We start from the raw sequence: 15,685 nt of genomic DNA, 5'->3' as shown, positions 1-15,685 counted from the left end.
GCAGGCAAAGGAATCAGAGCATGGCAAGCACAGCTGGCCTTAGATCCGCAGTGCTCCTGTCTGGGGTTCCACTCCGAGCTTTAGCTGAGGGTTGCAGGCCGAATGTGACCGGCAGTGGCAGGACGCAGAGAGCTGTTGCAGTAATGAAGAGGCAGATAGGTGAGGTAACTGGGATGGTACCCTGAGCAAGTAGACTCAAGCCGCAGTGCTGCAAGGGCCCCTAGGCTCAGGCCCACTGGAAGGCTGGAGAAAGCAACGGGTGAGTCCCAGAGATGTAGTCACTGGCGGAGTCTGAGCTGTGTGGCCCCTGTGGCATGCCACTGTGGCTCAACTTGCGTGGCTCCAGGCCTTGAAAAGGTCTCCATGGCAGCAGCCCACCAGGACATTTTGAGATAGTTAAAGGGCCAGTCTGCCCCAGAAAGCAGAGCCCAAACCAGCAGTAGAAACAAACCCTGAATGACTAGCAAGGGGAAGGAGACCAGACTGCCAAATCTGCAGGCAGGTATTCAAAGCCTCTGGCGGCAGAGCAGGCCTCCTCCCAGGAAGAGAAAAAAGCAGGGTGGGTTAATCCCTTCTGCTCTGGCTTGAGGCCACCCACAGTAAGAGGAGGGGACAAGTCACAGCTCTGACAGATACATAAGCATTGGCCTCCCACAATTCTACGAAGAATCGCATCCTCTCATGTCCATTTTTGCTAAAATTATCTGGCAAATCCAATTCTGAAACAGATGTTCCGTTGGGCCCTCCCAGCCTAGGCTACAGTTCTCTAGCAGAGCAGCAAACCCTTCTCTGTGGGCCGCTTTACTCTACAAAATATTGTTGGTTCCCTCAGCCTCTTACTTACTCAAGCCTTGAAATCACTACCGCCTCTGTCCCATTTTGAGGTCCCTGCAGGAATTGCCTATTTCTGCTTCCAGCAAGGATGAGACCGCAAGCAGACCTGTGGAAGCTTCCCAGCCCCACGGACCCACAGCCTCTAAACTGCTGACTGATGCATTGTGCATTTATTTATTAGTATTTAAAATGTATATTCCACCTTGCCGCCAAAAATAACATATTGAAAAAGCAAAAAGCCCATGCCACCTAAAGTCATGGAAAGACGCGCAAACTGCAGCCTAGCCCCTGTCAACAGCCTCACAGTTGAGTTTGAGACAAGCAAACTTTCCAAAGATGTTTCATTTCACTGCACTGTAGAGGCTCCAGTCCAGGTCCAGGACTTCTGAGAGTGCAACCAGCCACAGTATTGGTTGCACTGTGCCAGCAGACCCTCCTGGGATCATTATAGCTATTTATACATTTGTCTCTCACCCTTGCTCCAAGGACCTCAAGGCAGCATACGTAGCTCTTCCTCCTCAGAACAATCCTGCATGGTAGTTCAGGCCAAGAACACTCATCTGACTCAAAATCAACCAGTGAACGTCCTGGCACAGGGGCGATTCGAATCTGGTCTCCTGGGTTCTAGTCCAATCACTACCCCATATTAGCTCCCATTGTATCATATATATATATTTTAAAACCACGCATATGGAAGAGGCCAGAAAACACCAAAATTCACATCGTCATATTCACATTTTAAAATACAAATAGAAAATTATAATGCAGGAAGCAGCCTCAAGAAATTGGCACATGTCAGGTTGAACTTACGAAAAACGTTAAGAGGGTCACAAGTGAAATAAAACATGCTATAGAAAGAACAGACATACAAGTCAAAGATGTACAGGGCTGCAGCTTAGGAACACAAGCAACTCTGTGCCCAGAGATACATGCAAGTTGTTTTACTCATCGGAGCTATTAAAGGAGTGTATGTTGCAGGCGTTTTATCATATTTCATTAGGCTGAATTGGGGGGGGGGTTATTGTGGTGTACTGTTTAAAGCATCAGATTAGGATCTGGGAGACCCAACAACATTCGATTTATATACTGCCCTTCAGGACAACTTAATGCCCACTCAGAGTGGTTTACAAAGTGTGTTATTACTATCCTAATAACAATCATCCTGTGAGGTGGGTGGGGCTGAGAGAGCTGTGACTGACCCAGGGTCAACCAGCTGGCTTCAAGCGGATGAGTGGGAAATCAAACCCGGTTCTCCAGATTAGAGTGCTGCCACTCTTAACCACTACACCAAACTGGCTCCCAGTTTCGAATCCCTGCTCTGCCATGGAAGCTTGCAGGGTGATCTTAGGCCAGCTGTGCACATTTAGCCTAACCTACCTCACAGGGTTGTTGTGAGGATAAAACAGAGAAGAGGAAAATGTTGTAAGCTCCCCCATCAGAGAGGGAAAGTGAAATATAAATGAATAAGTGGAGTATGAAGGAATGGAGTATAACTGAATTTTTAAAAATGTTTTAATTATATATTGTAAGTTGCCTTGAGAACTTCGTGACAGAGTGGCCCCTCAGTGGAACAGGCTTCCTCAAGAGGTGGTGGGCTCTCCTTCTTTGGAGGTTTTTAAGCAGAGGCTAGATGGCCACCTGACAGCAATGCTGATTCTGTGAACCTGGGCAGCTCATGAGAGGGAGAGCAGGAAGGGTTACATCAGTGCTTCGTTGTCGTGGCCCCTTCTTACGTGCCCAGGGTAAGGCCGATTGCCACCTTGGGGTTAGGTAGCAATTTTCTCCAGGTCAGTTTGGCTAGGGATCCTAGCGGTGTTTTGCCATCTTCTGGGCATGGAGCAGGGGTCACTGGGAGTGTGGGGAGGGGAGATAGTTGTGAATTTCCTGCATTGTGCAGGGGGTTGAACTAGTTTGGTGTAGTGGTTAAGAGCGCGGGACTCTAATCTGGAGAACAGGGTTTAAGTCCCCACTCCTCCACTTGAAGCCAGCTGGGTGACCTTGGGTCAGTCACAGCTTCTAGGAGCTCTCTCAGCCCCACCCACTTCACAGGGTGATTGTCTTGAAGAAAATAATAACATACTTTGTAAACCTTTCTGAGTGGGCATTAAGTTGTCCTGATGGGTGGTATATAAATCGAATGTTATTATTATTAGATGACCCTAGAGGTCCCTTCCAACCCTATGGTTCTATGATTCATGTGAAAAGGTAGGATATAAATGTTCTAATAAATAAAATATGGGACATTGAGGAACAATACATGCTTCTCTACTTGTGGAGCAAACTCACATTTAAGGGAAATGAATCCCACAAAGAAGCCCCTTTCTACCCCTCCTTTTCAGCCAGGCATCCAACTGATATTGGCGTGAGCTTTGCATGCAAGCGAGGAATGACACATGCTTCTCTGTTTGTGCAGCAAACTCACACTTAAGGGAAATGAATCCTGTAAAGAAGCCCCATCTACTCCTTCTTTTCAGCCAAGGCATCCAGCTGTTAGCGGTGTGAGCTTTGCATGCAAGCTCAGGTACACATCTGATTTACATTTAACATCATAGAGAAATAGCACACCAGCTCATCCAGAACCCGATAAATTCAAAAGAAATACGTACGTTACCTCTGCTCCTAAACTGAGCGAAATGATCTCATCCTCAAAAGCAGAATGCGTATCTATATGAGGGGGGATTCCTGTGACATAAAGTAAAGAACGACAATAAACATCTCTTTTTCCCCCCGCAACTTTTCATCCTCATCAGCACACTCAAGAATGTCCAGCATTATCTGCACTTTTCCCAGCAAAGTTTTGCTTTAGGAACCAGTATGCCAGAAGCTCTCTATGAAACAAGAGTAGCAAGCAGCAAGAACGGTTCAAGGCCTTGGGTCAGGGGTAGAGTTTCTGCTTGGCAGGCAGAATGTCCCAGGTTCAATCCCCAGCCTCTCCAGCTAAAAGGATCAGATAGCAGGCAGTGGGAAAGACCTCTACCAGCCTGGGGTGACATTACTGACCTTGCTGGAACAATGGTCTGACTCAGTCTAAGGCAGCTCCAAGTGTTTAAGCTGGGACTAAACCTTACGGCAGATGCAGAGACACAAAACAGGCATTCCACATTTCTTACTCTCTTCTTATGTGTGCCATCAAGTCATAATTGACTTATGCCAACTCCAGCAAGGGGCTTCTAAGGCAAGTGAGAAGCAGAGGTGGTCTGCCCGTGCCTTCCTCTGTGGAGTCTTCCTTGGTGGCTGCCCATCCAAGTACTGACCCTGCTTAGCTTCTGAGATCAAGCTACACCATGCCGCCTTCCCTCCCTCTCTCCTCACACAGTCTAGAAAATCTAAATGCATGATATGAAACAACCGTGCCATGATTTTCCCTGCCTGCGCTCCACTTCACTGGCTACAGACTGCTGGGGAGAGGAAACTTACAAGGAAATGATAACACATTATGTATTTCTGCATCACTGGGCATTACCCGAGAGCAAAATGGCTGCCATTTTCCTGATAAGGGCTAAATCACCTCAGGGAGTAAAATGTGCACAGACAGAAAACTGAATATCCAACTCCCAGCAGCTGGGACAGCAAGAGGGAATGAAAGGAGACAGAAGCAAGGGTTTGGAGAGATGCCATCCCAGAGCAATGCCACCTGTCAGAGGGAACGGAAGGCTCTCCCGTACAATTATTGTATGTAATAAAATGGACAATGATGCTTCTCGACTAAGAGGTGAGCTAGAAATCAAATAAACAAATAATATTCAACACACACACACAAGGATTCATCCATTCTTCTAGTTCATTTCTAACCAAGCCATTCAAACCCAATTAAGGCAATGAGATGACCATATCAGCTGATGGTTAAATCTGCAAATAAATACAGCTAGAATTCTCAGCTCCACTGTGCCTCTGTCGGGCTTTAACTGGCATAAATGGCGTGTATTTTTGTTCAGTGAGGATAAACTGGGCATTGACTGGAGAAGCAGGAAGCATATCCCACATCGACTTGAATGCATGCATCTGCATCCACTGGCCTACCAAAGTCAGTATTGCCTACTCTGGCTGGCAGCAGCATTCCAAGATCTCGAGCAGAGGGTATCACCTCTTACATGATCTTTGTAACTGGAGATGCTGGGCACTGAATTTACTGAAGCCGTGGCACATCACTGAAGAACAGCTTCCTCTTTTATGTCCTTTCGCCATCTCTAAATAAACGAAGAAAAGTTCAGAGAGCCTGCAGGGAGAGAGATTCTTCATGACTGCTTCAGAGTGCTTGTTCTATTGGGTGTGGTAAGTTTGAGTCTAGACATTCAGGTAAAGGAGGAGAAAGGGATACATGAGCATACCTTGTCCAGGGTCGTACTGATTTACAGTTAGCTGATCAGGTTTCTGCTTAATGTATCCCAGCTTCAGGCACTTTGTAAGAAGCACGTTACAGAGATCTGGGAGACCTGATTTTGCAAATAAAAGAAGTAAGTGTTTCTTAAATCTTCCCCCCCCCGGAAAATCGTTATGTAACTAAAGATAAATAAAGAAAAAATAGAAAAACTGCAAATTTAAACTCCAAAATCTTCATAAATACTAGTCAGGTTCCATAAAAAGCAGAAAATGACAACTGCCTTTAGACATTTTTTGTATTCACAGCAACTAACCCGCAGTTTTTAATCGTTATATAAATATCTGCTGCATAGTTAAAAACTTTACTTTTCATGCCATTGTACAAGAAGAACATATTGAAATTCTCACCGTTTTTTCACGTTTTCAAGGCACTGCTGTAATTTGCACCCATCTATCTAACAGAATCATGTTCAAACAGCAAAAAACAGGCACTAGCAGCAAGTCCAAACTATTCATGACTGGATAATCATTGCAGTTTTTCAAATTGGCCTCTTCACCTCTTATGAGCATGAGCTTGTTTCACTGATGGCAGCACTTGTTTACACACTAGTGAGGTATCTAAAAAGACATCTTTTTGCTATTGCTTAGCCAAGTTGTGCCTCTGGTTTGAGGCAACCTAATTCGGTTGTGGTGTGGAGGAACCATAATTGATACGCTGACTTAAAAGGTATACATTCTGGCTTAAGATGCCTACGACTCACTACGAGTTAAGATTCTGTCTCCTAATAGAGTGCAAAAAAGCAGGCCTAAAAGCTACTTCCAAATTTATTCACCCCTACATATGTTCAGTAGGTGGCCTTGGGTAAGCCACTTCTCTCAGCCCCAGCTATTTCACTGCTCTGAGTAGGGCACTAATCTGTTTAGAAGAGCGGTATATAAGCACAGTTATTATTATTATTATTGAGAAGTGGCAAGTAAACATCCCAAATGCCTCTCTCTATCAAAAAAAATCAGACATGGAAATAAAACTCCTGTCTTGCAAAACTCCTGATACCTTCCCTAGAGTTCATGTATCTTGCTAACATTACAAAAGCATGCTTCTTCATGCATATTCTGGATTATTTTCTAACACTGTAAATAGAATTTTACTCAAATATATACTTTATATGAGGAGGTAAGGCTTACAGTTCCATCATATATAGAGTTACTCCAGTATAAGTCCATAGAAATCTATGAGCTTAGAATGGAGTAACTGTTCATAGGATTGCACTGGGAATTAACTATCTGGTTAGAGTACTAAGGTAAGGAGTGCTGGTTTATTAATCAACAGAAGATAGATAAAGAACATTCGTATTAGATGCTCACCTCCAGGCAAAGGTCTGTCTTTATCCACATTGTTGTTATCATACCGAAACTCATATCCAAAATGCTTTACTCTTCTGTGTTTCAAAGCCTTCTGAGCTGTGAAGCACAACAGAAGTAACATAACACTTCTTTAAAAAAAATACATCACAAATAACGCCCCCCTACACACACACGTATCAGCAAGCATCAGTTGCTGTACTGAAGACAGAAAACTAAAGGGGTTCTGTAAGGAGTTTCACCTCCCCACAATCACCAAAAAGACCCTAAGGAAGGAGCAGGGAGGAAACTGAGCTCCAAGGGATGCGAATCCTGTGGTGTGCATTCTCAGAGGCCAGCTTCTCCTCCTGCCAAATGTTTCAGGGACAAAGCCTACTTTCCCTGACAAAAAGGATTGCCCGTACCCATAAGCATGTCATCATGAGTCCTTCATTACGATCAAATTAAGACACTGCTCTAGTCTACCATAAGGAGGTACAAACAGCAGCCCTGAGACCACTGGGCTGTAGCATTATTAGCACAAAGAGTAGTGAGAAGATTCACTCATGTTCTGGTAATCTCCATACCCCTCGGGCTTGGTCTATACATGCAGCTGAGCAAGGCAGTACAAGGTGGCAGAGCTCTGAGGGGGAAGAATGGGGTGAACCACTTCGGAATGCAGGAAAAGGATTACATTTTTTCAAACTTCCACAACATTAATACTTCTGTATAAGTGGAAAACGAACACAATATATGATAGCACCTTTCTGTCTGATGCGCTAAATTTTATTGGCAGGAATCTTTAAGAATATGACCCTATTACACCCCCCCCACCCAGTTTGAAGTGGTTTTACCCTGACAACGAGCTTGTGAGGTAGGTTAGGTTGAGAGAGTCCAGCTGGCCCAAGGTCACCTAGCAAGCTTTCTGGCAGAGCAGGGATTTTAACTTAGATCCCCCATATGCTAGCCCAACCACCACAGCACACTGGCTGTTTTATGCGGGACGTTTTGCTGTAGTGGACTGCCTTGAGATTTCTTCAGCTTCCGTTTTGCAATTTGCAGCCTCAGGCTCATATTTCTTTGCAAAAATTTTGCTTACAAGGTGAACACCTACAATGGGTAGGTGTGGGGACAAGTTTATCATACCAAAAATCCCTGAAGAGTCAATGGAGATTTTGCCATGAAAAAACAAAACAGTTTTTCCTGTCAGAAACAGTAAAAAAATATAGTCTGCCCCCCTCCCCCAGATACCTTTTAAAGTCAGTTTGCTAAACGTATTACCTACCACTTGGAATGACCTCATCCTCTGTCCAATCAATGCTTTCCAGAAGTTGTCTTTCTTCTTCAGGAGAAACCAGATCTTCAATTACCCTCAGGCCCGGAGGCAAGGTTGTAGGTGTTGTGACCTCCCAAGGAACTATGGGAATAAAAATGTGACGGCTCCTCCATGAAAATGACACACTCTGTGTCCTTGCAGGCTAGTAGCAAACTTATCAGATTCACAGTTCTTTTAAAAAAAAAACAAGTAGGGAATTTATATAGATTTTTTAACCTCTATCCAAATCCTCTGTCCAGGTATCCCTGTTGCAGATGATAAAATGTTTAGATACAGAACAGATTAAGATAAAGCTATTAATCCCCTGCTCATTTCTGGACACTGGGCCTGAGGAGAAAAGGACTTACACGCTTCTTCTGGAAAATGCACTAGTGAATTAAGCAGTCAAGCCAAAAGGCATTATCAACTGAGCGAGTAAAGACAACACACCACAGAACAGTCTCCACACTGTGCTATGCAACATGAAAACAACCCTCTTTTTGGGACATGAAAATCTCACTGTTTTGAAGATTTAAAAAATGCCTGGCTGACTCCTCTGTCAAAAGAAAGGTCATCATTTTCCCCAGCAGTTTCGAGGAGAGATTTCAGCTACATAAAATTATTTCCAGGGCTCACGATGTTTCTTGGTTGCATGCTGCTGACAGGCAAAGAACGTAATGAAGAAAGAAGAGAATGTCTAAATGAACCACAGACGGGAGTCATGCATTTACTTTTAAGAATGTTTAGAGGCTGCTGTATGTTCCAATATTGAAAGAGCAGAGTGTCTGCCTTTTTAAAAATCCACAATTGTTCAGTTTTCACATTTACCACAAGTACATCACAGCAAATTTATGCAAAAGTAAAAAAGCTTAGAGATGCAGTGAAACAACTAGACAGGAAGGGGTAGGGAAGGTGACCAATGATCCTAAGCTTAAGAGTGTACAGGAGGAGGCCAATTTGCCCTAACTGTCTCCGATCATCCTTTGCCCATCTATTGCAGATGAACAAGTGAGCTATGGGCATAGCGAGACTTTGCCAGCACCTCTGCAAGGGAGCTCAGGACATCATCCAGGGATTTTGCTGAGACGCAGGAATGAAGGTCAAGAGCAGCTTGGTTTGGCACAGAATGCTGAAGCTTGACTATTATCAGGAGCTAGGAGGAACATGAATATTACTCCCATTCTGCAGTCACTTGGGTATCTGCTATCACATACAAAGCTCTTCATTGTCTCGATACATCATATCTATTGGACCGCCTTCCTGACTATGTTCCACCATAGCAGCTTCACTCATCTGAACAGGGCCTTCTGCAGGTATCACCCTGCAAATGGGCAAAATCAGCAGCTGCCCATACACATGCATTCTCTGTGGTGGCCCCCACCTTATGGCATGGCCTATCGGAAGAGGTCAGGAAAGCTCCCACTCTCCTGGCTTTCCACAAACTTTGCCAAACGGAATTATTCAAGAGGGCTTTTTTTACTCAGATAGGAGGGCTGTACTGTAAAGAAGTGGTCTCAAAAAGATGCATCAGTAAATGGAGTGACTACTTACTTTACTACTATGTCCTGTCTGATGCTGTAATTATGATCACACTGGGTAGTTTCTATGTTGTTTAATATGTACATCTTAGAATTGCTTATGCTCTGTTTCAGCATTTCTTCAACTCTGTGTATTGGATGTGTACTAGATTTCTGCTGGTTTTAAACCTTTGCAAATTTGAATGAATATGCCCTATTACATGTTTATTGGAATGTCTCTGAAACTGGCTGTACTGATTCAGATTGTGTACTCCACCTTGAGACTCAATGAGAAAGGTAGACTATAAATAATGTAAATGAAAATTTTAAAATTACAAGCGTGCTATTATGTACATCCAGCAGACAAACCAGGGTTCATACAGGTTGAACGCAACCTCAGGACAGTAAGCATGAAATGGATCCAAGCCTTGAACCTGAGCCTTAAGCATGTGCTTAATTCTTTTCTAGTGAACCCAACAGGTCTTGGAATTATTTCAACTGGCTGAACTGTGTCCTAGTTCCATTATGAATGGGCAGCTTAAATGAGGTGCAGTTTGCACACAGTAAGAGAGGAAGCAGGTAGCCTCTGTCAGCAGATCTGTATTAAATAGTTTAAAATGCCAATACCTTTTTCCACAAAGTTGAAATACAGAACGATGCCTTGGCTGGAGTCCTCCAAAACAATCTCCTTTCCATTGAGAATGTCATAGGCTTGCTTGCAGTCTTCTATCAACTTGTATTTCACAAATGAATAGGGTTTATTTGGTGGCATTAAGAGTGCTTCCACTGGCCCACATTCTTCCACCACAGCGAGCAGTTGGCATCTACTTACGCCATTCCCCAGACCTCCATTGGCAATAACCAAGCTCTGATTAGTGGAAAGGGGTGGAAGCAAATAAGATAGGCAGACATGAATAATCAACACTAATTTTTTTCAAACAGCATCCCATAAACACGGCAGAGTGACAAAGAGAAAATGAGGCCATTATCCCAGAACTGACTAGGGGTCAATTCTGCATGAGAATTTGAATGAAATATTTTGATTTCAAAAAGTCAGGTATATTATGATTTTAAAAACCTGAAGTTTTCATAAGCTCAAATGTGATATTAATGGGACATCTACGCACATAAAGTTATCCGTGCAATTTAACTAGAAAATGTCTAAATATGCCACTGATGACTTGGATATTTGCTAACATAAAGTAGTCTTTACGATACCAGGAGATACTTTATTTGAACCCTTCATGTATGTGTTCCTAGGCCATAATGGCCTTTAAAGGTTCCCTGAAGTCCTACCTCACACTCTAGAACATTAATAAAGCTGCGTTCCTATGGACCGTTACTAAGGAGTATGTCCCACTGAAATCATATTTGCTATTAGGACCACAGGAACCATGTCTTTTAGTTACCTTGGTAGGTGACGAGACACACTCAATGCCCTCATGCCTTAGCAAAGTATTTCTGGCTTTAATCTGTTTCTGTCGCAATTTCTTCTCTGTTTTACTGAGTTTCTGGTTCAGTTTTCTGATGCCATCTATTTCCATGCTGAATATGGCAAGGGAGGTCACTGGAAGAAAGAAATAACTACCTTCAAAATCCCTTTATGAAAAAAAGAAAGAGCAAGTTCTAGATGTTGTTGATGCACAGTACATCCGCAAGAACTTTGATTATAATTATTTTTAAGGTGTTCAGGTTTTAGCAGAATGTATTTTGGGATTTTGCAATCCTGCCGCTCAAGTGAAAAAACTGGTATTAAGCACAGACACCAGCACTCTAAAAATCTTCCAAACTTCTAAAGCTGCAAAACCAGGCTGAAACATTTGTGAATGATACATAGGAAAATCTTAGAAGCTAAGACAGCTAGCTAAAAAGGATTTCCACAGGAAGAGGAAAGGGTTTTAGTGCCCTGCATAGCTCTTTTGTCCTTCTCATGACTGGCAGAAGCAGAAAAAAATGTGCAAATATATGATTTTGCCTAATTATGCAAGGGACATAACCTAGTTACTCTTGGGACAGATGCCGTCTTATTTATCTTGACACCAAACTTGGTTGCAGTTGCTTTAGAACAAAACATAAACATCCTATGGTTGCATTCGATCTCTTTTAATGCACTGGTCACCCTCCCAAACCTTTTGGAAAGGGATAAGCTAATTATCTGGCCCATTACTGCTAGGACATGGTTACTGGTTTCCATACCTACAAAAAGAGACATGGCTAAGAGAGAGATTATTTTCTAGAGATACTGATCATGACTCTTTTCACTATATGACTTATTTCAAAGTAAACGTGCATGGGTCCACACTGTGCTGCTTGGATGTTACAATGTGATTAATTCTCTCTTCCCCCTAGGAGTGATTTCTTGGTGTACTGTTAAAATATAGAAGATGTGCCTGTGTACCAGCAGATGGTGCACTCTACCCATTTATAATTTTTCCTTAACACTTTTCCTTTCTGATAATTCCTAGGTTCCAGGCTCAGAGGTATAAAAGCTAATGACCACATCCTAAATGAAAAGTTTCAGCCTTTTTAAAGATCTCAGCAGCAGCTAATTAATACCTAAAGGCTGCCTCCATGTGGCTTTTTGCTCCTGAGAAAAGCTGCCAAACTTTCTCAGACTTTCTCAGACTATCTGAATGATATTTTTGGCTATTTGCATACTTTTCAACATTTCCCCTGCTTTGATTCCAGAAAGATCACAGTCAAAGCTAGTTTGCACATCATATAGATGAGAAGGTGCAGGTTTTCAAAGCTCCTATCCACCTGGGCACCATTTTATAGCCATCGCCCTTCACAAATGCCATTCTCCCCAGCCCATGCCACCAGAGGGTTTTTGCCATCTTAATGGCATATATAATGTTCTAGGTTCAGTCTCCAGCATGTCCACATAAATATCTCAAGTGACAGGGCAGAGAAAGATCTTACAAGACCTTGGAGAACAGCTGCCAGTCCAAGAAGACAATATACTTAGCACAATGGATAGGGAAAGAGACTAACAGTGCAATTCCAAGCAAAGTTACTCCAGTCTAAGCTCATTGAAATCAATGGGCTTAGACTGGAGTAACTCTGCTTAGGATTGCACTGTAACTCAGCATAAATACAGCTCCTTTTCATCCTATGTTAGAGCAAGTACATGCAGAGAAACAGTTATATGGAAGAGGGCATTCTGACTCATGTAGGTAAGAGAAAAGCTGCCCAAGTTGAAAGTCCCACTTTTTAACAACTGCTAAAGACTCTACTTCATATCTGGCCATCCTAGGACAGCACTCAGTGCTGAAAAATAATTCCTCTGAGCCCACTACAAAGTAATACCATATGCATACAATCTCATAAAATCATAAAAGAAAAATGTCTGCTTTATTTTTGAAATGACATCAATAGATCTTATCACAGAAAAGTGCTTGCATTCTTGCTTGCAGTTTTCCCATGACCAAGCACCACTTTTCTCCCAAGCTTGGGCTCTGATCCTATATTTAATTTCTTAGGAGCAAGCCCCATAAAATTTGGTGCTCAATCACAACATGTAAACTATCAGGTTGCAAATACTCAAGACATACACATATGTCAATTACTGATTCTCTCAAATTCCAGTGGGACAGCAGGATTGCAAATATACCAAAAATGTGCCTTATAGTTTGATTAAAGATAAATAGATGTATTATGGAGTAAAATTATCTGGATTAGAGCCCATTTCATTAGACACATGCAGTATTCTCCGTTGGTGTTCTTTATAGGAATCTACTGTAGCTTTACAGGTTTCTTCCTTAAAACATCGACAACAAAAATGCATTGTGTCAGACACACACAAATCTTTGGAAAGTCCGCTAACTCACGCCCCTTTTTACCCAATTATACCCCCCCTTCCCATTCCATCCAATAAATATTATGAGCAAATTCGAATCAGGAACTATTAAATTCAAGCGGGTCTGTAAAAAGTCTCCTCTGCTGCAGTGCTCCAAACTCTTGTTTAAACATGCAGCAAAGGAATAATCAATTGCGCTCCTAATATTATATGGATTCAGCAGGCAGCTGCATGAGTTTAAATTTTGGTTTAAAAGTCAAGAGAAGCAAATCGTCTTATACGTTATATATTGACTTCAATTCCTGGATTAAGCAGTTGGGGCTTCTAAGCTGTTTTATTTTGCAGGACAGAACGTAGCAGATAAAGCAAAGTAATTTACCTTACAGGAGGCAGCCATGCTGAAGAGGAAGGCAGGGGAGTGGACTACAACTCCCACAAGTTACTTGCCTACAACTCCCATCATGCCTGCAGACGCTCCAGTGTTAACCCTTTAGAAGTACATGGAGGGGGTTTAACCTCGTGACAATTATTAAATATAGTATATTCCGTTATTTCTGAAATAGTGATTCAACAAAATACGTGTCCTTAATTCAAAACTGTGATAACTAAGGCTGGTTTCCCATTATGAGCAGAACCACAAGTGACAAAAGGCACAGATTGGACACTTGTCTGCTTCCCCCAAGTTTTGATGGGAAATGTAGGCATCCTGGTCTCGCAGCTTCGCTCTCTGACTGCTGTCCAATGGACTTTTCAACTGTCACTTGTCCAACATTCCACCAAGCTGCCTACATTTCCCATCAAAACTTGAGGGAAGCAGACAAGTGTCCAATCTGTGCCTTTTGTCACTTGTGGTTCTGCTCTATGATAGCGACGTGCAGGCCAATCCTATGCATGTTTACTCTGGAGTAAGTTCCACTGAGTTCAGTATGAATTACTTCCAAAATGTCCAAAGAGTTGCATCCATAAACAATAGCTAAGGATTGGAAAACTGCACAGCCGGTATAAGCTCTTAAGGCAACAAGCAAGGGAGGGGGACGATGAATTGAGCTCGCAATATTTTAAATGACAAATTAAATATTATCTATGTTCACAAGTGCTACTATTATTATATTCTTGTATCTGAAGGGAGCTTTGGGTCTCGAAAGCTTATACCTTGAAAATCTTGTTGGTCTCTAAGGTGCCACCTCAAATCCTACAATTGCTATTGTGTGACCCAGGTTCCATCCCTATCTTTGGAATCAATTGTGACTAAAACTTGAGTGTGTGTTTTATCTACAAGCATCCTCAAAATAACTTTTTAGTTAACCATGACTTACCATGCTTCAGTTATAGGGTTGCCAACTCCAAGCTGGGAAATTCCTGGAGATCTGGGGGGTGAAACCTGGAGAAACCTGGAAAAGGTGGGGTTTGGGAAGGACCTTGGCATGGCATAATTCCATAGTCCACCCCCCAAAGTAGCCATTTTCTCCAGGTGAACTGATCTCTGTGGCCTGGAGACCAGTTGTAATTCCAGGAATCTCCAGCCACTACCTGGAGGCTGGCAACCCTACTCAGCTACCTTTTCTTTCAAGGTGCTGGATATCTTTAAAGCCCTTCGAAGACTAGAACCTACATGCACTATTTGCAATCTTGAGGTTGCCAACACCATCTGTTCCCCTACCTGAGGCAGTTTGAGCCTGTGCTTTTTCCATTATGCAATGAGCTTCCTGAGATGGGAAGGTGGGAGAAGCATCCCTAGAAGTTTTTAGGAGGCTCTGCAAGACCATTTTATTCACTAGGGTTTGTAATGGGATGCAGGTTCAAGAATGGGGGTATTATGCTTTGTATGTTCTAAATTTGGATTTCTCAGCTTCCTTGAGCCACAAAGGAAGCTGGGGTATACATGTTTTAATTATAAATAAACTGCCAGCAACTCCCACAGTCTGGGACCTCCAATTGCTAGAAGGCTGACACTGTGGTAGCACCTTACAATATCATCCCTCCCCTGCCTAGCTCGCTGTGGCTCCTTACAGCTTCCACAATTTTTCTTGTTTGTGCCACAGAAGCAGAACTGGACCAAGACCTATTGGGAGGCCTGAAGTGGAAAATGCAAACTAGCTAACATAAAGCACAACCCATTGAGAATTTTCCTGAGGGAGCCTGAGGTGTAAATGGTGCTTGATGACCCTGTGAGTAACGGATGGGGAAAGCTACCCGTTTTGGTGAATAGTGTTAAGTGTTGCTAAATTAGGATAAATGGGTGAGGGGGGGTGAGGCCGGGTGTGGACAAGATTAGTCAGAAATTTCTTGTGAGACCCACTGTCCTAAATTAGGTGTCTCTCTGAAGTGTGGAGGGGGCCGTTGGTCAATCAGCTGCTCTGATGTCCCTTCTAAAATATTTTTCCAGGCTCTTACCTGGTTGGCATCTATTTTGTTTCGTTTCAGGCCAGGCAGTGTCTTGGGCTTATTTGAAGAAAGGGTGTCTATAGTTTTCTGTCCATAAACTGACCCTCAGCAGGACGAAGGGTCTGACTGCTAACAATTAGACAATATTGACATTGATAGGCCAATGGTCCAATT

At 42.8% G+C, this 15,685-nt stretch overlaps 1 protein-coding gene across 1 annotated transcript in view; it reads right to left on the bottom strand.

Moving 5' to 3' along the window:
• ALKBH8 (alkB homolog 8, tRNA methyltransferase) overlaps window positions 1–13,520 on the bottom strand; it is a 67,034-nt gene extending 53,514 nt beyond the window's left edge. Inside the window, exons 1-7 of the mRNA XM_054973116.1 lie at window positions 13,506–13,520; window positions 10,737–10,894; window positions 9,955–10,195; window positions 7,781–7,912; window positions 6,520–6,615; window positions 5,163–5,267; window positions 3,446–3,516 (exon numbers count right to left, since the gene is read on the bottom strand). Coding sequence (XP_054829091.1) covers window positions 3,446–3,516; window positions 5,163–5,267; window positions 6,520–6,615; window positions 7,781–7,912; window positions 9,955–10,195; window positions 10,737–10,871 — 780 coding nt within the window. The 5' untranslated portion in view covers window positions 10,872–10,894; window positions 13,506–13,520. The remainder of the gene's footprint in view (window positions 1–3,445; window positions 3,517–5,162; window positions 5,268–6,519; window positions 6,616–7,780; window positions 7,913–9,954; window positions 10,196–10,736; window positions 10,895–13,505) is intronic.
• Window positions 13,521–15,685: the final 2,165 nt, after the last annotated feature.

The sequence above is a fragment of the Eublepharis macularius genome, chromosome 3 (assembly GCF_028583425.1).
Source record: "Eublepharis macularius isolate TG4126 chromosome 3, MPM_Emac_v1.0, whole genome shotgun sequence".
Classification (NCBI taxonomy): domain Eukaryota; kingdom Metazoa; phylum Chordata; class Lepidosauria; order Squamata; family Eublepharidae; genus Eublepharis; species Eublepharis macularius.
This window is presented reverse-complemented; position numbering and strand designations above follow the sequence as displayed.